The sequence below is a fragment of the Emys orbicularis genome, chromosome 2, assembly GCF_028017835.1.
Source record: "Emys orbicularis isolate rEmyOrb1 chromosome 2, rEmyOrb1.hap1, whole genome shotgun sequence".
Classification (NCBI taxonomy): Eukaryota; Metazoa; Chordata; order Testudines; family Emydidae; genus Emys; species Emys orbicularis.
Genome location: NC_088684.1, coordinates 121485366 through 121509194, shown reverse-complemented (window position 1 = coordinate 121509194; position 23829 = coordinate 121485366). Strand labels below are relative to the sequence as shown.

The following is a 23829-nucleotide window of genomic DNA, read 5'->3' as shown; positions in this document are numbered from 1 at the left end:
TCACCAGGCAAGGGTAGGGGGTAAGGGTTTGGGAGGGGGTGTGGACTCTGGGCTGGGGCCGAGTGGTTCGCAGTGTGGGAGGAGGCTCTGGGCTGAGCCTGGGGCAGGGGATTGATGTGCAGGAGGGGGTGAGGGGTGCAAGCTATGGGAGGGAGTTTGGGTGCAGGGGGGGCTCTGGGCTGGGGCAGAGTGTTGGGGTGCAGGAGGGGGTACAGGGTGCTGGCTCTTGGAAGGGGCTGTTTGGGGTGCAGGAGTGGGTATGAGGTGCTGGCTCTGAGAGGGGGTCAGGGCTGGGGTGAGTGTTGGGGTGCAGGGTGCTGGCTCTGGGAGGGGCCTGGAGGTTGGGGCGCAGAAGGGGGTTCAGAGTACAGGAGGGGGTATGGGGTCTTGGCTCCGGGAGGTGGCTCAGGGCTGGGGTTCAGGGTGCAGAAGGGGGTTTGGGGTGCAGGAAGGGGTATGGGGTGCTGGCCCTGGGAGGAGGCTGGGGTTTGGGGTGCAGAAGGGGGTTCGGGGTGCAGGAAGAGGTATGGAGTACTGGCCCCGGGAGGGGGCTGGGGGTTGGGGTGCGGCCTCCTGCTGGGCAGCACTTACTTTGGGCATCTCGTGGTTGGCGGCACAGCAAGGCTAAGGCAGGCTCCCTGCCTGCCCCAGCCCCAGCCCCAGCCCCACGCTGTTCCCGGAAGGGACCAACATGCCCCTGTGGCCGCCGGAGGGGGAGGGGGTCATGCGGCTCCATGCGCTGCCTCTCTCTGTAAGTACCACCCCCACAGCTCCCATTGGCCACAGCTCCCTGTTCCCAGCCAATGGGAACTGCGGGGGCGGTGCTTGCAGGCAGGAGCAGCACGTGGAAGGAGACCCCTGCTCCCCTGCCCCCGGGGCTGTGCTGGCCGCTTCCCGGAGCAGTGTGGGGCCGGGACAGGCAGGGGGCCTGCCTTAGCAACAGCCACACAGCACCGCCGGCGATCGCGATCGACTGGTTGGTCACCACTGCTCTATATCTAATGGGGCTGATAGCAGCTCCAAAGTTAAGGTTAGACTTTTCACTTAAAAGTTAAATCTCTAAATGAAACAAAAACTTCCCACTGTGAGTACCTAATGGTGAATACAGACACACTGAATTTTCAAAAATCTAACTACTTTAAAATTGCTATTATTGAAAATTTTCAAAAGTCTGGTGGTGTGTGTGGCTGAAATGGTTCTCAACATTCATACATTGCTTCATGCTGCAAAAATGAACATTATGTTCTTGACAAATAATCTTAAGGAACTATAAAGAAGGGTGGTATGCTTTTGTTATCATAACATAGTCCCTTTTCATCATCACGGAAAGTGACGAACTTTAATTCTTTACAGACAGCTTCAGTTCTCCATAACCACACGAGAGACAGGCTTTTACATAGAAGATCCAGGCTACAGATTGGGAGCACACAGGCCACCTCCAATATTAATACAGACATATTGCCTGTGTTAAACTGAGGGAAACATATTATATGCATATCTGTGCATACAGGCCTACATTCAGGAAGGCATTTAAGCACATGTTGCATAGGGACTACTCCTCGTGTGTTTAAAAGTCAGGCACATGCCTAAGTACTTTGCTGAATCAGGGTCGGTAGCAAGCATGGGGTATTGTGGGAGTGCAAAATACTTTTGGTTATAGTGGCACAAGAGCATTTCCCACCAATGCAAACGGTAAAAACCAAGGAACCAATGATGCCACACTGCAAACATCACTTTACTTTATCAGCCTCCCCGCCACTTATATCCTCACCAACAAACACAAGGTTTACTCCAGGCATATTAATTGTATAGATGTGGTTATTTTATGACTAATAATGCTTGGCTGAAGAATAGAGTATGTAGATACATGAGGTTATGAAAAACCTCTGATGTTTTATTTTTTTCTCTAGTAAAACAAATAAAAACCCACCCAGTGGGATTTATTTAGTTCGTTTTTTTTTTAACTTCTTAATATATTTACATAAACATGTTTGAAAGTTTTTTGATGCTCAAAACATCAGGCTCCAATTTCAGTCTGTGAATAAGAACTTTTAACTAATTTAAGAAGTTGAAAGGAGATTGTTGAGAACACTAACATTCTTGTAAAGACTGTTAGGTTTATTAGGAAACAGTAAGAAAGTTACAGAATTGTAGAAGCCTTGAGTTGAAGGGGATATGTGGGCAGAATCACTGGTGATTGGAGACTGGAAGGCTAGTGGATGGAATAAACTTTCAATGGATGTTGGAGAGAGAAGTAGGTGGAGTCCTAAATTAGGAGAGGGTTTGATTTGCTAGTCTGGAAATTTATAGAAAGCTTGTGAGCTATCTGACAGTATGGCTGGCTAGGTCATTTTTGGTCTTCATGTTATTGAATTTACTACAACTGTAAATTCATCTAACTAGTAAATGCCAAAGCTGTTGATCAATACTTCAAATGGGTGATTAGTATTTTTAGGGATTACCAAATATCAGTACATGTATTTTGACATGTTAAGTCAGACAAATTAAAGGAAGGGGTAAGAAACAAGTGATTTAATGGACTAATGTCCATTGAAAACAGGCTGTTTTAAAGTAAAACATAAACTGTCAGGAATAGTGTGACAATCTTGATTTGAGATTTGAAAGGTAATCCTTTCTGTGTTTGTGAAAGAGATTGTTTCACAGTTTGTGGCATCAACATGGTAGAAATTTGTGGAAGTCAAATAGTAGATTATGGGGCACTTGAGTTCAGAATTTGACCAATTTTAAAAGATCTTTACTCCTCTCAAGCCTGTTCAGCATCAATGAAGAATGCCTTAAAGAAAATTTGGATTGGTTTGGTTGAAATGTTATAATAGGTTAGGAGTAGCGAAAGTGTTTCTGTATCTAAGGGCAGATACAAAACAGTGAAAAGTAGACTGGGATTTATGTTTTTTGTATAATATTTGTAGAATTGAAAGTTTTAAGTTTTGGACAATATGAATTTAAGGAATTAAGCATGCTTATGAAGTAAATTTTGCAGTATGTTTTGTGTTACATTTCATAAAATCTTGGTGAGTGTTTCTGGTTATTTTGTGTGCTAGGGCAAACCATAATAACCCTGGTTTATGAAACTAAGTTTGTTTTGTCGTATAGGAATTATTGTAGTGTGGAAAGAAAGTAAGAGTATGAGCTTTAGTTTTTTGTGGGTGATTTTGCTGAATGAATGAGTGAAGTATGTAGGTTGTGATTTAGACAGATAGGTGATTGAGATAGGGCCAAAGTGTGATTGAGTGGATATGGGATGTTGGATTGTGTGTATGGGCAAAGTTAAGGTTGTGTGTTTCTTAGTGAGTTTGAGGGAGGAGGAATATGTGGTGTGGGTGGTGGATAGGCGGCAGAGTGAGGGGTGAGGTGGGGTTGATTACGGTGAAGTGTGCACAGGGTGGAAAGGTATTAAAGGTTTTCAAATGGTCTCATTTCAATTTTTTCTGTTTTGACAGATATTGGTTTTAGTGGTATCCCCCACATCTTAAAAAATAATAGTGGGTATTCCTAAAGTGGTTGAATCTGTCACAACAAAAGACACTTTCTAAGTGTGACCACTGAAAGGGTAATTTCCTTGGTTTCAGTAGTTTATGTTGGTGGGCTATGCCCTTGTGCAGCCTTAACTCATAGCGCCAGATTGTGATACTCTTACACTGAGTGGCACCTTGTATTACAGGTAATCCCAATGACTTCAATGAGACTGCTTGTGGTGTAAGCTACTATTCAAAGTGAGGCTTGGTTTAAGTACTAAATTGGACCGATTTAGTTAAAGGTGTGATTCGAAACTGATTTAATTTAAATCTATGCATCTCTTCTGTGTGTGGACAAGCCCTGAATAAGGGTAATGTAATCTGGCCCTTAGTTAATGGAGTTTGTTTTGTGATAATCTTTTTCAAATATAAAACACGTCAAGTACTTTATTTGAATATTTGACACATGTTCTCCAGGTAGATCTGTTGCACATACTGCAGTCATTTAGTATTTACAGTTTAGTATTTGATACAAGCCTAAGATTTTTTGACATGTGATAGATAGGAGGTTAATTCATGTTAATTGATGTTAACCCTTCATCAGCTACTAAACTGCTACAAGAGGAGTGCAACTCATTACTACAAAAGGCCATTACTGGTATGTTTTCTCAGCAAGGATTATGGATTTCTTCTTTCTCCTTTCCTTCCTCCCCAAACCTCACAACACACAAGCCAGCTGCAAGGATAGGAGGAGAAGGCAGCAGCTTTTTTAAACACACACACACACTCCCGTCCCCCCCACCCTCTTCATCTTTCCTCTTCATACCTCAGTAGAGTGACAGCTCCTAGATGTTGCGTGCGAGTGAGTTCAGCTGGTGCTGTGTGGTCTGGGTGTGTGGTCTCCAGCTCGGCAGAGAGGCTGCTAACAGGGTGGATGAGAGAGAGCAACACTGTTTACTTTAATTTATTTCGGATGCCGGAACTATGCCCGGAGTTTCTCCTGAGCTTGATTCCACAGTTAGCAGCGTCAATCCCTTGCAGCTGCAGTGCAGTCTGAAATATGCACTGAACTCCTCTACCAAGTGCTTTCACAGCATCTGCTTCAGGTCCAGACTTCTAATCCCTTGTGACTCAGAAATCTTAGTGACATTGCTGAATGCTGTGATTATTTTGCTTTCACTGTGTCAAGATATATTGCCATGAAGATATACCTTTTTTGGGTTAAGTAAAGCAAGAGTTTTAAGATATACAAGTACAGTCGCTGTGAAAACAAAACTATTGAATGGGCATTACTCGGCTACTCTAAAAGATAATATAACTAACATATAGACCTGATGGCTGACTAGATCATGTGACCAAAACATGTTCCTTTAACAACAGAATAAGGCATCAGATCAGGTCATTTAATATAAAATCACATTTTTGTTTTCCATAATTTGTCCCCCATCTCCCACAAATTTATACTTTCAAATTCTAAATTGATTTTGGCATGTGACACTGTCCTGTAAATTAACATGTTTGTCAATGTTAATATTGGCTTGACTCAACGTGCCAGATATGACAAGCTAAGACAAACGAGGCTTTACTATTTCCATGTAACGGTGATATTACCCTTTATTTTATACTTGTTCATCTTTTCATTATAAGTAGCTTAGTGGTGTTTCGAAGAATTTTTTTCCCACAAAATATAACATCCATGAGCATTTCTTGTTTAAGTTGACAAGTCTTCTTTTATTATATAAATAAACGTGCATAGACTCTTAATATCACTTGGAATTTCAGCATTGTTTAGCTTATTCACTTCCCAGTCTTTTCTGGCAGGCTTGCGGGATTAGACTTTGTATTATTGATGCAGTGTTGAAGGCTGTGGAAATTGTAGGGCACTGAAGATCTCCAGAGGGGTTAATAAATGTCAGTTATTTTCATTGAGTTTCTTTTTGGCTACTTTTAAATCTTGGTTTGTGTAGCTTGTCTGTCTGAATTTATATTGCTAGGAAGATAAAGCACAGAAAAGGGTGCAGTAGTGGTTTTCATTGGTTTGCAGTGGCTTTGAATTAAAAATCTAAGGAACTTATTAGTAAATCATTTCATTGTCCCCCTCTGGGTCATTTGCCATGCTTCTTCATTGACTCTGTTGTATCGCAGTGTTCTCCAAGAAACACTTGGCGTTTTCTGTATTAAACAACTACATTAGGTTTGTTTGTTTGAAAAGTATGTTTCATAGTTAACCAGGATGATAGACTCTTCAATTTATGGAATCTGTTAAGGTTTTTTTGGCTTGTATTTTTTAAAGTGTGTTTCAAAAGTCTGCCTCTGTTGAGAGCATGTAACTGCTAATTGATATCAGTGGGCCAGGGGTCCCTAACACATCACTTCCAAATTTGCAGTTCCTTGTATATTAGAAGGCAGTTAATGGAACTAATTCTCTGATGAATACTCTGAAAAATGAAGCATGCCATGCTGGGCATTCCTGCTGTGCCTTGCACCAGAACTGGTTGAACAATAATATTTTTATGAATGTTGGAATTTTTTCATTAGGTATTTTGTGACTAAAACACATCCATGAACATGTACTGGTCTTGACATAGCTTATGCGGTAGATGTGCTCGTTCCACCACAATGATGGCAAATAAGTCTTATTTTTAATTTCCTCTTTTGAATTCAGATTCCCTCTGCTGGATGACTGCAGCAATGCACTGTGACCCCAGTATTAACTCTTTCATCTGAGAGAGAATCTTTCAGGTTGACTGCTTGTGAGAAATTTCATCTTGCAAAGTGCTGGGGACTTTAATTTAACTGGGTTTTCAGTAATTGGAACCAAGTGACTTTACTTTTTCAGAAGCGTGGAACTCATCTTTATGACATCTTAACTGGTGTTTTCTCTATTGACAAAACTCCAAAAAAACTAATTGTTAATCCTCCTCTGTTACCTGGGGTTTTTTCAACCCAAAGCTCTTGGTAACTTTTACTCTGTGCTAGTTGGTGTCAGAAATGAATCGGGGAGACACGGCCGTCCGACCGATAGATGGCTGGCACTAACAGGACAACACAAGAGTGCTTTCACTTAAAGCTAAACTTTACTTAGTCTCAAGCACTTACACACGTCCGCAACAGGTTAGTAAAACACCCCCAACCCTCGATAATTACCGAAGCTGAGTGTGGCTCTCCCCGTACACCTCTTCCAATGTTCGGTGCAGAAAGTTGCCTCCTAATGTCTGCAGTCATTCTCATGATAGCCTTGTCCACATGTGAATCCAATGGACAACATGACACATCGAAGTCCTGAACAACTATGACTAAATTATTTCAGATTCTGGTAACGTCAGCAATATCCTACTTCACAAAACTGGTCTGATCAGTTATGACAATTCCTTTATCCTCTCACATCCCTTGCCATTTGGCCATCCAACTTGTCCTAGAAAGTGAATCAGAATTCTCAGAGTAGTCCCAAAGGTTAAATAGCTTTCTTAGCAGATCTGATAGCCTCTGCTGTTTCTGTGTGGTTTGCCAGATCCATATTTGTGTGATCAGAAAACTTACTTGAGAAATTCATTTAAAGAGAAAAGAATTGTGCTCATCTTGCAAGATGTCTCCAACAGTTTTGTTTGTAGTGGATACTTCTCAGCTCCTTGCACTTCACAGCAAGAATTATGATAGCCAACATGATATCAAAAAGACTTATCTGGAAACAGTCATGGAAAGCAATCAAGCAACTGATGTGTATGCTAGATTACACTTTTTTTGTGACTTTGTTTTCTCAAGATACTAAAAAAGAGACAACTACTATAATAAAGGAATATGGTCCAAATCAAACAAAGAAGAAAGGTCTTAAGGAAATTTCTTCAATTAGACTAACTTCTCAGCAAAAAATATTGCTGAGAAACCTGTCTTTCCACATCCAATCTGTCAATGAATAACACTCCTCACAGAAGTACAACAGCAGTTTTGTAAAACGGTTTTTTTTTTAATAATGGAGACAATGGGAAATTAACTAATTAAACTTCAAAGTGATAATTATTGCTGGAAAAAGCCTATCTGAACATTCTTTATAGTCAGGTGTTTTGTAGTGGATATATTTTTCAAGCTTCACTTCGGGTGCTCACTGGAAAGAACAATGGTCTTTAATGGCTCTGAGTTCGTTGCTGAGAGACTACCAGATTCACAAAAGCTCAGAAGATGACAGAATTGGGAAATGTCTCTTTTCCACTTGCTGGCAGCACGGTGTTGGGCACATATAATAAAAAGAGAGAGAATTGTGCTATTTCAACCAGTGTTTATAAACCTGGTAAACAGTTAATTTTTGTGCCGGGTTTCCTATTTGGGGCTACATTTATAATTATAACCCTAGGTATGGACTCTGGCTATGATTTAGTATTTTCCTAATGTGCTTCTTCCTAGAATTATAAAAGTCATGTTTAGTTTCCAGTTTACACTTCTTTAAAAATAAGTTAATGGAAGTAGAAAATTAGAAACTAGCATTTTGGGGACACCTGTAATCTTTTGGGTCTTTTATCTATAGGTCAGTATTTCAAATTCAGGTGACTACTGAGTTAGAATCATTTTTAGCTAATGGCTTTTTTGAACGATGTGACATGAATGGATGGTCTCAATATAGTTCCTGTTGGACAGGTATTCGCATCATACATACAAACCACCCTTGATAGTCTTAGCAAGGATGCCAGTGACCAAATGGATTGAACTATTGTATCTTCTTTTTCCTTCTAGCCAGTAGAAGTGGTCCCTATGTGTAACAATCAAGACACATTGTCAGGGCAGTGTGGGGAAACTTGCATTGTTCTCGCTCATGTTGTTCTAGTTTTATGGATAAGTAGAATACTTTGGTACTTTCTGTTCAGGACCTTCTGAAAAGTTCTTTTATACTTTACACAGAAGAACTTAGGATCTCAAATATAGCTGTGTTAGAGTTTCATTGTTTACTGAATTTGGGTGGGAAATTTCTGACACTGAAGGTTAGTGGGTATTGAGTTGGTTTTTTGTTCGTGATTTGTTAGTGCTTATTTGACTATATTAGGGGCTCGATCCTGCAATTGGATCTATGTCTGATGACCCTTACAACACAGTGCCCCACTGAGACTAGCTGTACTACTTTAGTCAGTGGGGCTGTACACGGAACAAGGGTCTTCCTGTGACGAAATGCTGACCAAAAAAAACCATTCAGTATACTATGTGTTATGTTAATGGTCAGTGTTATAAGTTCCAATCCATGGTCTTTACATTTGCAATAATGCTAGAAAGCCTGAAAATATTGCTTTTTTTATAATTAATGCAAATATTTTTATTCTTTGTTAATTTCTGACAATCCATTGTGTCCTCCTTCATTGAGTCCCCTTTTTAAAAAGTGCCAGTCTTACCTTTCCCTACTTGATTATCACTTCATCCATCCTAGAAATATGACGTCTTCATTTGCAGAAGGAATCAATTAGAATATAAAAGCCCGTGTTCAGGGCAGACTTACCCAATATTTACCTGACTATTTATATTTTGGCAAATAGTCACTGCAAGTGAGGGGATGGGAAGTAAAACCAGAATTCTACTTTCTAGTAGAACCATGAATTAGAAATGCACGGTGTAAGCCCCAGGTAGCAGAATGGAGAGAATAATTTCTATATTGTTTTCACGAGTCAAATTTACTGGAAGGTTAACTGCAATGATAACTATTATTTGTAGAGATTTGGCAAATTGATTATAATGTTGTATGTGGTATTTCTAGTAGATATCTGTGCAGTAGTTGGGATCCTTGAAGAATACTGTTTAACATTTTATTTTACATTGTCCCTTCTACACCAGTGTTAACAAACCCATACAATTCTGCATCTTTCTGTTTCTTTATATAAGTGCTCTAAGACCTAGGTACATTCTCTTTCTCGCGCGTGTTCTCTCTCTCTCTCTCTCGTGCTCTCTGTTTAATATTATAAATCTAAATACAGAACAAAACTTCTTTAGTGGAATGGTCCCAAGCACTTGCTCACTCTTTGTAGCTAGGAGGATATATATAGTATTCCTTTACCTATTCTGTGAAATAATGAAGCCAATTGTTATAAATAAAAACTCAACTACTCTAAACAGTCTGAATGCTATAGTCTAGCTGTAACATTTTGAGATTTATTTCAGGCTCTCTATTCCAGTGAAGTATTTTTAAAGCAGTTCTGCAATAAATATAGAAATATTTTAGAAAAAATATTAGACTTCAGAAGGCTCAACATTTTTATTACGTATATTCAGCTCATCATGGAAAGAGATCAAGTGCTAGTTTCTGAAATCCAGCAAAATATGTTTTAATATTACTTTTGAGTTTAGTCTTAATTCCAACACATTACCTGTATACCCAGATATTTTGAAAGATGCACTATCCCCAGTAAAAAGAAACTGAAAAATTTTCTGGTGAAGAAAAATCAAGCAATAACAAAATAGTTTATTTCTGTTTCATTTTGTCTTCTAGAGATTTTCCCCACATTACTAGTGAGGCTCTGAAGAGTCCCCAATTTTGACCTGTGTTTTGGTCATTGATTTAAATCTCTCTAAAATGTGTCCAATGAATATAATGGTCCAGATGATCTCACTCAGATACATGCATCTGTCTTCCAATTCCTGCAGAAGTGGGGTGCTTAGCAACCTCCATGGCACTGTCACACCCTCTACTTTCTGTGGAGATCTCTCCACACTGATGGAGGGGATAGAGACTAGGTGGGCAGGATACTGGAGAATGCACAATATTTTCCTTCTGGCCCTGTGGAAATCACTCGAAGAGAATAATACACTCCTAGGCTGCAAGATCTCTTCTATCCTGTCTCAGCATAGGGAGCTGGACTAGGTGACCTCTCAAGATCTTTACATTTCAAGGATTCTTTGATTCTGGGGAAATCTCTGTAGGTCTCTAGTGAAGTCATCAAACTCTGGGCCTGAGAAGGGGTGGGGAGTCTGTCAGGGACCAGAGACACGACTTGTTCACAGATGGCACTGTTATCCTTCAAGTTTCAGAGTAGTCTCCAAAGCCAGCTTTTTGGAGGAAGGAACACCATCTCCTCGACTGACAATATTGTCTTCTCCCTGGATCTGTTCCCACAGGAAGGGATGAATCTGGGCCTATGATAACTGCTATCTTTGATCCATGTGGGAAATACAGTCAAAATTTCCTATGTTACCAGTATTTTTAAACTTGGCAATAGGCACAAAACTTGTGAGGGAGGGATAAGCATGTACTTAACCTTTGAACATCTTATTTATTAGAGGCAGAGCTCCTATTATTAAGGTTGCTTTACATTTCACATTATGGGATCATATTTTCATTTGGTACTTGGTTAGAAGTTTGCAAAATTGTAACTATTTTGGCTGAAATTATGAATGTCTGGTGTCTGCCTCAGGCTGAGGTTTTTGAAAAATGTCATTCAAAACATTTCAGCCACTTCTGAGAATGAGGCTAGTGACAAATACATTGTTTTGCCCATGTTAATAAAAATTCTTACAACTTTTTTATTGAGAAGTTCTAGCTACTCTTGTTTGGTGCAGGGATTTGAAATTTGGCAGGAGAATTTCTCGGGATGTGCTTTTTGCTGTCCCTGTGAAAATCCACCCAAATTTGGGCAAGTTGTAAAAATAAAATAAAATAAAATCACAGTTCGCACATGCTCCGAGACTTGCTACAGCCTAGCAATTTAATTCTCTGAAGATTCTGTCCTCACTGAGCATACTGCAACCTGGGTCTGAGCAGGACTTTCACTGAAACTGCAGTTCCCAGCTGGCCTGGCACAGGAACTGAGAGCAAGGAGCTTGTCTCTTCTGTGCTCTCAATGCCCTCTTCTACTGATGCCCAGGCATTGAAGAAGAGGAAGCTATCTGAATGGAATGCAGAGGGGACAAGAGCTGAACCAGAAAGTGGGCGGAGAGGGAATAGATGTGAAAAATGCACTTAGGGGTGGAAGACTGGAACTGGGGGATGGAGATGGAATTGGAATTGTAGTGGGACTGGGACTGGCTAGGCAAGGAGACTGGGGATAAGGGAGTGGGGAGATAGATAGGACAGAGAGCCAAGGGTGAGGGGAGAACTGTCACTTTTTTTTTTTTTTACAGAAACTGAGGGAAAAGCAGGGGTAGGGGTGGCACACACTGAGATAAGGCAGAGGAGGCAAATGGAGGCCAGAGTGGGGAAGAGAGACATCGGATGAGCAGGGAGGGGGAAACTGGGACTGGATGGCCTGAGAGCCTGGGGAAAAGGATATGGTGTGGGCACTTGAATTGCTGGGCTAGGAGACTGGGACTGTGGGAAAGACTGAGATAAGCTGTTGGGATGGGTGAGACGAGGACTTGCTGGGCAAGGAAACTGGGAGTAGGATTTTGGATGAGAAGCCTGAAAAGTGGAGGCTAGGAATGGCTAGGAGTGGGGAAGGGGATTAGGACAGGGACAGTTTGGAAGGGATGGTGCAAAGGGGTCAAACTAAGGGGGAATGGACAGAGAAGTCTGTGCCCCCTTCACACTCCACTTCAGAGCCTGGAATGGAACCCAAGATTCCAGAGTCTCGCCATTCCTCTGCTATCAACAAATAACTATGAAATCCTCTGGCAAAGTATCTCATCCCACCTCTAGTGCTGGTCCACAGAGGATGACTACCTACTACTGCTATCAGTCCACTAGGTCAAGTGACTGAGGTCTGTGCAGTGGATATAAAGGGTTCCAACCCTGCTGCTGATCCATGTGGGTGTCATTATGATGACACATGATAGAATTTGTTTTTTCACTTGACTACAGGGAGTCCTCAGACTTACGACACCCGACTTATGTTGGACTCCACTTATGATGCTTTTCAATTGACTGCCCGTTTCGCCCCTACGACGCTTGGTTCGCCCTTACGATGCTCAATTTGCATAAAGTTTACTTGAAATCACTTCCTGGTTGCATTATACTGGTATGGAGCTGGAAGGGGTCACTTCTGATTGGCTTTGAGGCAGCAGCTTGTTGCTGGGTAGGGTTGCTGCTTGGTTTTGATTGGCTGAGCCCAGGGTGGGGAGCCAATCAGAAAGCTTGAACAGTGATTGTCTGAGGCTCAACATGTGTGCCATTCTCCCTGGCTTTCTGAGCCTGTGTTGCCAGCATTCTGAGCAGCATATGTGAGTTTATATGTTTATTTGAATGCTGTTTACAGTGTACAGTAAATACATTGATGTTGCAACATTAGTTATCTATAATTCATTTAGTACAAAAAATCTGGGTTATTGTGGTGAAAATAGTGTATCAAGCCTTGGTTCAGGAACCAATCTCTGCTTCATACCATTGATTCCTATGGGAAAACAATTTCGACTTGCAATGTTTCGACTTATGACACAATTCGTTCCTCAGAATTGTGTTGTAAGTCAGAGGACTCCCTGTATTTTAAAAATGTAGGAAATTACACACTAAAAAATTGTGTTAAAAGAACATTATTAAGGTTGCAATACCAAGCACCCAAAAGCTAGGAAATGCCAGAATTAAGATGATACATTTAATTTAATTTAATTCGTCCCCCTTGTTCATATGCATTATGATACAGTTTCTGTGCCATGATTACATAGTATTTTTTCCACAGACCCCCTGCCTCATTCAGTGCACAGGATGGGTCTGCTCGGGGGATTAAACAGGGTTGTGTAGTGAAGGAGACTTGTCTGTAGGACCCTGCGTCATTTGTGGCAGAAAATGGGTAATGTGTCGTGAATGAGGCACAGGATGCAAAGAGAGAGGGTGGTCTCATGATTAAGGCAGTTGATTGCTGCCCTGGAGAATTGGATTCTATTCCTGTGTCTACCATAGTGTTATTATATGATGCTCGACAAGTCACTTAACCAAACTTTTCATGGTGGTCACTAATTTTGTGTTCCTCATTTTCTGGGTGCCTGAGTTGAGATCTTGGTGTCTGATCTGCAGAAGTGTGGAGCATTCACAGTTGCAACTGAAGTGAATGGGAGCTGTACTTAGTATTATATAGCACTTCATTTGTTCAAAGTACTCTGAAAAATCATGTCCTAGTCATCTCAAATTGGTTACCAAAATTAGTGGATACTTTTGACCTTAATCTCTTTGTACCTCAGTTCTTCAGCTGTAAAATGGAAATGATAATAACCCCTTCTCATTTGGGTGTTGTGAAAGTTAGTTAATGTTTATGAATCACTCAGATACTGTAGAGATGAGCACCATAGAAAAGGCCTGGAGGAAATTAATAATCCTGTCTTCAGAATAGGGTATGAGTAGCATGTAGTAAGCACAGCTTGGGGTCACGCATTGAACAATGAAGGGAAAACAAAATATTGAATAGGTGCTCATTAAGTGAGCCCTGCCCATCCTGTGCATAGAGTGAGGTAGGAATCCCATTGAAAAAATAGTCTGTGAGTGGATAAACTGCTGCCTTTAGAGCTGGGTGGCTGGAGAGCGGCGGCTGTTGGTCAGGTGCCCAGCTCTGAAGGCAGTGCCCTGCCAGCAGCAGCGCAGAAGTAAGGGTGGCAATACCATACCATGCCATCCTTAATTCTCCACTGGTGCCTTCAGAGCTGGGCGGCCAGAGAGTGGCTCTGCAGGCAACAGCGCAATTCCATACCATGCCATCCTTACTTCTGCACTGCTGGTGGTGGCAGCTCTGCCTTCAGAGCTGGGATCCTGGCCAGCAGCCACTGCTCTCCATCTGCCCAACTCTGAAGGCAACGCCACTGCCAGCAGCATTACAGAAGTAAGGGTAGCAGTACCGCAACCCCCCCCTGCAATAACCTTGTAACCCCCCCACGGTCCCCCCCCCACACACACCTCCTTTTTGGGTCAGGACCCCTACAATTACACCCTGTGAAATTTCAGATTTAAATAGCTGAAATCATGAAATTTATTATTTTTAAAATCCTATGACCAGGAAATTGACCAAAATGGACCATGAATTTGGTAGGGCCCCACTCATAATATGCACAAAGAGGTTGAATTAAGGTTGCACAGGTAGCTTTAATCCATTTTGGACAGCCACCAGGCCTGACTTTTATATTGTATAGTACCTGTGCTTTTGTTACTTTCATAATATATTATCTTATACCTTAAACCAATATATTTTTGGACTACTCAGAAGTCATTTGTCATGGATCACATCCTGTCACGTTCTCACTAGCATCTATTTAAGTTGCGCTGAAAGGTTTCAGCCATTTTTTTTAGGTGTCATATTTGGTTATCGGCTTGCCTAGACTAGAGAAGTTCCTGTTATAAATACGTGATGACAGATCATCTTCTCCCCAAGAGCAACTGGTGGAAGGCCGGGCAGAGGGGACTAAATGCTGTGAGGTTCCCCCTCAGAGTTTAAAAAAAAAAATTGTCCTACCTGGCTTGATTAGGGGGTCACAGAATAGATGAAGTGATCCATATATCCCTTGAGACAGGAGTCATCATATGTGGATGGCTGTCCCTGAACCCGGCTATGCTTGCCCTTTTTTTTACTGTTGAAGTTACTACAGGACCTATTTGCTTCTTTGGACTGAATCCCTGTGCAGCAGCTGCAGAAAGAACCCAGTGGGAGCTAATGTTGCTTCAAGCCGTGTGCATCTGCTTTTTGGCTTGCAAAGCTTTGCAAATGAAAGTTACTAATAAACAGCAAGAAGTTTAGTATCAGAATTAATCACGGATTAAGTATGAGTTGTATGACACAGGAGTTTTAGTAGTGTTTACGACTGCTGAGATAACTGAAATGATTCAGGCAGGCTCCTGATTTGAAATGCAAAATGATACTATTCTGGAAATGGTCCTCAAATAATTTCACATGCTGTTTGAATACGTATTCAAAGCGTATATTGTCCTGGGCCAGGTAGGATTTTTTTATATTGTTGTTGATAATATTGATTTCTCCTTTATGTTGGTATCAGGAGCTGTCTCTTACTTTCAGAGTAAGAATGGTTTCCATTTTGGATAAACGCTCATCATTTATCTAAACTATTCCTGAGGAATCCTCCCCCCCCCCCCAAGAAAGGGGGGTGTTATGGTTGTGAACATACGTAGGTAGTATCGTACCTCTGATCTAAGCCAAGGATGGACTTGACTGAGTAGATTCTTCCAAATTCTTACTACTATGATCTTATACATGTGTACTCTGACTTACCATTATGCATGTTAATGGTTTTGTTTCTAATGTATCTTTTTGGGGGGGTTTACTTTCCTTACTTAATTCAGATCTGGAGTTATTGAATATACATACGTGTAAATGCAAGGACATCTAGTAATTAATATAAAATTATAATTTAAATTTAAATATAAATATAAAAATATAAAAATATTTAAAATGTGTGGTGAAAACTATCTGTTTTTTATAAAAAACATTTTTAAAAGATGTTTAGTTTTACAATTTTAATGTTTTCAGTTTTTGGTATAATTATTTTGTAAATACTTACATACTGTATTTATTGTTCCTTATTGAACAGATTGCTGAGTAACTGGATTTCCAATCACAGAAGGAAAATATCATGTCTCGATCACGCCAGCCCCCTCTTGTAACTGGTATCTCTCCCAATGAAGGGATTTCATGGACAAAAGTCACAATTAGAGGAGAAAACTTGGGAACTGGGCCAACAGACCTCATAGGTAAATTCAGAGAAATGGTTTGATGCATTCCACATTTTTAGACTGCAAGAAACTGCTTGGTGACAGATTCTGATATTTTTACATTCAGAGGAAATAAACGATGGGTAGTATGATAATATACAATTATCCCCATGAGTTTGGAAGGATGGTTTTGAATTGGTAATGTACACATTAAATATATGTGTACCTTATTACTTATGCCAGAGGTGGTTTGTCTTGTAGTTAGAGTCCATGGGTGAAATCTGGCTGTAGTGAAGCCAATGAGAGTTTTGTCTTTGGTTTCAATGGAACCAGGATTTTACCCCATGATTGTAAAACAGAACTCCCAAGTTCTGTTCCCTACTCTGCCAGTGACTTTTGTGGCTGTGTTCAAATTGTTTAACTTTACTGTGTTTCAGTTTGCCATCTAAAAAAAACAGTATAACAACATTTTCCTGCTCTGACCAGGGTGTTGAAGCTTAGTGAATATTTGTTTAAAAACACAACCAAACAAAACAAAAAAACCTTTGATATATGTAGGTAAAAGGCACTATATATGCACAATTTTTGTTGTACTTTTTAGCATTCCAGCTAATTCACCTGGACTCTGTGTTGCCACTTGAAGTCACGCTATGCCACACCACACCCCCTCCAATAATACACCTGGGCAATTGTGCATTACTTTACAGTGTAAATAAGTCTTCTTTCAGATCTTTGCTGCTAATCATCTTCTGTGTTGATGTAGGAGAGTTGAAAGTCATTGCAATTTTTATCTTAGCTTATTTAACATTTAGTTTATTCTGGGGAGTGTCTAAAGGTACAACTACACGTCTGTGGCTGGCCCAGGTCAGCTGACTTGGGCTTGTGGGGCTCAAGCTGTGGGGCTCTAAAATTGCAGTGTAGAAGTTCTGGCTTCCACTGGAGCCCAGGCTCTGAGACCCTATGAGTGGGGAGGGTCTCAGAGCTCGGGCTCCATCCTGAGCCCAAACGTCTACACTGCTATTTTTAGCCCCACAGCCGAGTCATGTGATCCCATGTCAGTTGATCTGAGCTCTGAGACTCAGTGCCATGGGTTTTTTATCGCAGCATAGACATTCCCTAAGGTCCCAGTCTTGCAAAGAGTTACACACGATGGGAGTACTCACACTTGTAAGTCTTTGTTGGATTCAGGCCTAATATTTTTATAAACCTCAGTTAAACTCTCCTTACCACCTGCTGCCAAAAAGCATTACAATTCAATAAAAAGTAGAAAATATTATGTGCTTGGGAATAAACTGAGTACCACATGTATGAAGAAAGAGAATATGCCTTTTTACGTCATTCTGTTAAAGACAACCAGGTTGTAAGTCACTTGCGACTTTGAAACTTTAAAAACACTTGCAGAAAATTTAAGAAAATACTTTTCATTTATAAGGAAGTTCTGTCATTTGGGAACAAAGTTTGTTTCTGGATTCAAATATGTATTGAGGGAGATCTTTTGTCAGTTTTAAAGTTTTAGCCCTGTGCCATTACTATATTTAGTGTGGTATGCAAAACATTAATGAAGAGCACATACATTACAGTGCCATATCATTTATTATTCTGTGAGGTGAAGCCGATCATAGCAAAATTTTAAGTTAGTGGACTTCTTAAGTCCCATGTTCCCTGAGTAGTAATATTTATTTAAGAAATAAAATTGAAGGCAGGAAAGAAACTCTTAAATAATGTAGAAAACTTCAAATGATTTTGCACAAGTATAAACATTTCCTACATATTTTAGTGAAAATCCAAGTTAAATTATTCCATCAAGTTAAATTAAATAGTAATTAAATGAATCTTATTGAGTGAACCTTAAAACTGACCTACAAAGGAGGAAACAGGCTGCTCTTTTTTGCTTCTTTTGATGTATAAAAACATTCTGAATGTTGTTATAATTAAAAAAAAAATGCTTTTTTCCCCTTGCTAGTCTTTACACTAGAAAAGTCTGGTGCTGTCTACCCTGGTTTTGTGGGATGACTTTATGTATACTTGACAAACTAGTGGCAATTATATCATAAGACAAGAGTCTTTAAACAGTGACTAAAAATCACTTTCCCTCTCAATTGCCCAGGTTTCAAAGTCTGATTTCTTTATTTCTTTATTATTTTCTTAGCACCTACTTAATTCAAACTCCTATCACACACTTGGGAAAAAGTTCTTTGTTAAAGATTCAACTGTCTCACCTTTTCAGTCGGGGCTGAGAAAAGTTTCACTCCAGCCTCTTATTTTTGTCCTTCCAAAAATTCTGGGCAAAAGCCAGAAAAGACAGGGTTTGATATTTCATACATTCTGAAGGCAAAACACAAACATAAAACCTTTCTTTCTTTCTCTCCCCCCCCATCCCCCGAAACCCTCGCCCCCCCCCCCCCACAAACAATAACACACAACTGCACAGAGACAAGATTTATTTCTCTGCTGGTCACCTTTACTTTAGATCTTAGTTCCTCTGGTACCACTGACACATCTGGGAGTCCAGTTCCTCCATTGATTACAGTCACTCACTAGTTTTGTAGTAGTTCAGGTGATGCCAGCACATTCAGTTTACTATGTCACTGTCTTTTGCCAGTTCTTCCTTGGTCTTCCTCACTTTCTCCTTCCTCCCACAGGTACAATGCTTGCTTAACACTTGCTCCAATCTTCCATATGTTATACATGTCCAAATCACCTGAGCCTTTTTTTTGTTGTTGATATTTTCTAACATGTTCTGCTCTGTCAGCTTCCTTACTCTTGCATTTGTTGTTTTGTCTTTCCAAAAATGTGTAATATCTTCCTCAGCCATCTGTGGAGATTACCCATCAATTGCTTTGTGTTAGCCATTGTCTCTGCTCTGTACAGTAGTGAGCTCAGTACAGTCACATGGTATAGTCATGGTTTAGTTTGATGTGAAAGACCTCTGTTTGCTTTTCCTAATCTTGTATGAATATCTTTCACAGTCCCCTTCAAATGTCATCACATTCCCAAGATAGCTGAACTCTTCTACCTGTGTGATTTCTTTTTCATCCCCATACATCTTTACATCTGTTGTCCAGTTTCTGACCTTCATAACTTTTTACTTTCAATCCAATTTTTGCTGCTTCCTGTTCTACATCTGATATGAGGGGAATCATTCAGTTCCACATCATACTTAGTAAAGCAATTTCATCAGCAAAGTCGAAGTCATGTAACTTATCTCCGCTAACCTATTTTACACCATCCATAGTGCCTTTTTTTGCCCTCTTCATCACCCAGTCGGATGCTAATTCAAAGAGGATTGTTAAATAACACAGATCCTTGCCCAGCTCCAGTCACAATATCACAATAGTCACCCAGGCCTATATGCGACCTCACTGCACATCTGCTTCCATCATATAAACTCCCTTATTATGTTGATCAGCTTAGTATCCCATAGCTTCTAGTAATAGTCTACAAATGGCGTTGTGTCATTGCCAAAAAAGGGTGCTCTCATTCAGTGCATGAACTGGAGAGGTACTGCAATCAGTATTGGATACCATTCTGCTGAATAGAATGAAGAAGGCAGTGGATGGTCACCTTTAAAAAATATATAATTTATCTACCATCCCTGTACATTTTAAAAATAATTCTTTCTGAATATTCCACTCTGTTGTAACAAGCATTTTAGTCCCCTTAAAAAAAATGAATTTGGCCAAGAAGAGATGTGCTATCTGACAAAAACCTCAATCCTGCCAAATTTGTCTGCTGTGTACATTCAAAGAATTAAATTATGAGAAAAGAAAGTGTGAAATATTTGGGGCTGTGTGACACATGCGGACCTTTTTCATGTAAGTATCTGTTAAATTGGTAAGAGGTTTCTAGAAATTGAAAATACAAACCAACCCAATTTAAAAAAAAAAAAACTGGCATTGTCTGATTACAGTGATGTACCATCTGTATTGGGGCAAAAGCTAATCTAGACACCTATACTGAAAACCTGAATAATTAATATTTGTGCAGTGTTTTGAAGATATAGAGGCTGATCAGCAATGTACTTAGTACATAGGGAGAAACAATTTCAAAAGCACCTAAATGATTAGGAGCTTAAGTCCTATTTTCAAAAGTGCCTACCTCCCACTGAAAATCAATAGGGCTTAGGTTCATGCTTTTGAAAAATATACCCATGATTTCCTTACTGTATTGGGTCTACAAAGTACTATAGAAGAGGTACAGATGAGAGCACCTCAATGATCTCTAACTAGGCTTGGAAGGATTAGATTTTTATCCGTAAATGTCAGTAAACATTGATTTCACTGTACATACACAAACCCACAACAAATACTTACAGTGATGGTAATCAAAATATAAAGATAGGCAAAGTACAAAAAATGCTGCTTGAGAACTTATTAGAGTCAAAATCCAGTTATTTAGATTTTTGAATTAGACTTGTTACAAATGGATTAGGGAATGAATAGTAACAACAGGTCTGATTTGTTGATTTAAGGATATTTACTTTGTATATTTTGACATGTGATGTTGACAATTTGTGTTTTAACAGCTTATAACGCTTAATAGTTTGAATCTGTCTATTTGTCATTAAATAATTGTCTGACCTCCCCCACCCATAATTTTCCACAACCCTGAAAGTTTAAATGCATAAAAATAGGAAAAAATGCTTAAAAATAAACATCAATATTATTCATCTAAATTATAAAAGACAGGATTGGCAGAATTCTTTTATTTGTTTATAACATGTCTAGATAAACAGAAAACTAACTATTATAAGACAGACTGTATTTCATCAGTTTTATTCACAGTAAGTCTTTGATTTCCAGGTTTAACAATCTGTGGACACAACTGTCTGCTGACTGCTGAATGGATGTCTGCCAGTAAAATAGTGTGTCGAGTGGGACAAGCTAAAAATGATAAGGGGGACATTATTGTCACTACAAAATCAGGTGGCAGAGGAACTTCGACTGTTTCCTTCAAACTCCTGAAACCTGAGAAAATAGGTATTTTGCCTCATTCAAACTTACAATTACTTTTGCTAAATAATTAGAATTGACTAGATGTCTTTGGTTTTGTAAATAACATTTATTTATAAAAATGAACCCACTGATAGTTGTTCCTTAGTTACTCTTTACTTGTTTAGTACTTGCAAAATATATACTAACAATACACATTTTGGGTTGAAATCTGCCTTTTAGGTATACTTATACGTTGGTCACTGAAGGCATCTGTTTTTCTGAAAGCGAAAACTCTTTGATTTCCTTCACACACTCCTACCCTTTAGAATGGATATTAATACTTGCAAAAACGACAGTCCCAGTAATCAAGTTCTTTAATGGGCTATTAAGCTTAATGAATCAGTAAAAGACACAAAAGGAACGTGTGGACAGTACACCTATAGTTCCTTATGACTGTTATCCTTTTAAAAAAGGAGTTGAATGTTGGATGCTGTTATAATTAAGCAACATTAGCAACTAATACCTGGTAAGACACACACACACACAAAAAGACCTTTTTGGGGTATTTCTAGTGTGTTGTTTAATAATTAAGAATGTTGTCAAGTAGTCTAACCCCAAATTTCATCTGCAATCCTGTCAAAAATGTCGTTTGAATAAAAAAAAATTAGAATCCAATCTAGATCATTGAGAAATTAAGACAGGCACTGTTTATATAAGGGCTACACAAAAGCAACAGTTTAGGTTCTTGTTTTCTATGGTTCCAATGGCAATTAAATAACACATACTTTCCCCAGAGCTGTTCTAATGTTTTACAATCCAAATATTAATATTTCAGACTTTATTAGAAACTTGTGGGAGGGGGAAGTCTTGGGGAGGAAGAAATCTGTGTTTTGCCAAACAGCAAAAGTCTGAGGGCCTTGACATGCTCCCTATGCTTGAGCTGTTGGGAGGAAGCCAGTTCTCTCTGCTCTACACTCATTGAGGACTGCCACATACTGGGGGACTTGCTAGCTAAGGGGCTTGTGGCCAGAGTTAACTTTTATTCTGGCTGAGTGGTGAAAATGAGGAATCTTCCCCAAAATTTATGAAAAGAGAGACTACCACATTAGCAACTGGTATCTTTGGCGGGTGACAGGGTTGGAGGTGATGAGGTCCGTGTTGGTACTTTGTATCTTAAACAGAACAGTGCAGTCTGTGAGATGTAAGGTGTGATGCCCTGCCACTGATACCTTTCCAGCTAGTCTAAGCAAATAGTTTAGCATAATTGTATCCAGGTTGTTTTGTTCTGTATCTTCCAAAATATTACCTAGGCACGCATTTTATATTTTTCAGTCTTTTTCAAATTAATTCAGTATGGCCGAAGTTGATGGTGCTGGACAGCCTTTGTTGTTTTAAGGATATGTGCTTTATTTTCTCTAGGTATCTTGGATCAGTCTGCTGTCTGGGTTGATGAAATGAACTATTATGACACGCGCACTGACAGGAACAAAGGGATTCCCCCCTTGTCTCTACGTCCAGCTAATCCGCTTGGTATTGAGATAGACAAGTGAGTACCAAATGCCTTTAATCCACTTTCTTAGTGGTTTTTTCTATACATCATTATATGAATTCCAGAAAAGTTTAACAGCTTATAGGGTGGGGAAAGACAAGAAAATTCAATTAGCTGATGGCACAATACCTAGTATTCAGTAGTGTTTGGTAATCCTAATTTTTGTCTATATTACTGCGTGATCAGTAAGAACATCAGATAACCTGAGAGCCTAGTTCATTGAACCTTGTGATGTTTACAGTTTTGGGACTGGCAAATAACTTAGGGTCTAAGGCAGGGGTCAGCAACCTTTCAGAAGTGGTGTGCCGAGTCTTCATTTATTCACTCTGATTTAAGGTTTTGCGTGCCAGTAATACATTTTAACGTTTTTAGAAGATCTCTTTCTATAAGTCTATAATATATAACTAAACTATTGTTGTATGTAAAGTAAATAAGGTTTTTAAAATGTTTAAGAAACTTCATTTAAAATTAAATTAAAATGCAGTGCCGCCAGGACCCGGGCAGTGTGAGTGCCACTGAAAATCAGCTCGCATGCTGCCTTCGGCACACGTGCCATAGGTTGCCTACCCCTGGTCTAAGGGTTTATACGTTACAGTTATAGAACTCTCAGTGTTGTGCTTGAGTTCTGTGGGGCTTTTAAGCACGTTTAGATAGATATCTCTTGCTAGTATTGCAATGTGAAATATGTTTTATGTATCCATCAACTAGTTTACTTTTATTGAAACATTAATATGGGTTTCTAACCACAAACTTCTTGGCTTTCGTTCACAAATATTGTAGACTTTATAAAATTGCTCTGTAATAAACTTACTCCCTTATTATAAATCTATCATAGGGCTTTAAAGGGACACTATCAGTGCCCAAAACATAATCGAACCTAAAATAGCATTTAGAAATAAAATTCCTAGGAAGTAAGATATCAGCCCCTTCAAAAACAAAGGTTGTTTAAAATTAGACTATTTTACTATGGGATCCATTCTGTCTGGAGTGCATGGCTTGTTTGTGATCTCTCTGTCCATTTCTTCAGAGTAGCGAAGGAGAAACTATTTCAGTATCTTCTCCTCCGCACAAGAATGGGGCAGCATGACGCATACTTGTGAATCAAGAAAGTTGAAAGTTCTAATTTTTGGCCTCTCTCAGATTTGACAGTGTACCTTTTGAAATGGTTATCATAACTATGTATGCATTTGGGATTTAATTAGGATATTGTCCCTTTATTCTTTCCACAATGGATAAAATCTTCTGTTAAATAATTATCATCATTCAAGTTTGAATATCTTCATTTCCACAATTATTTCTGTAAAATACTTGAATTCTTACCAC

General features: G+C 39.5%; 1 protein-coding gene across 1 annotated transcript in view; it reads left to right on the top strand.

The window, feature by feature from the left end:
* The window catches only part of EXOC2 (exocyst complex component 2), a 204913-nt gene that overhangs the window by 5656 nt on the left and 175428 nt on the right, over window positions 1-23829 (top strand). Inside the window, exons 2-4 of the mRNA XM_065398970.1 lie at window positions 15903-16062; window positions 20826-21002; window positions 22377-22503. Of these exons, the coding sequence (XP_065255042.1) occupies window positions 15945-16062; window positions 20826-21002; window positions 22377-22503 (422 nt within the window). The 5' untranslated portion in view covers window positions 15903-15944. The remainder of the gene's footprint in view (window positions 1-15902; window positions 16063-20825; window positions 21003-22376; window positions 22504-23829) is intronic.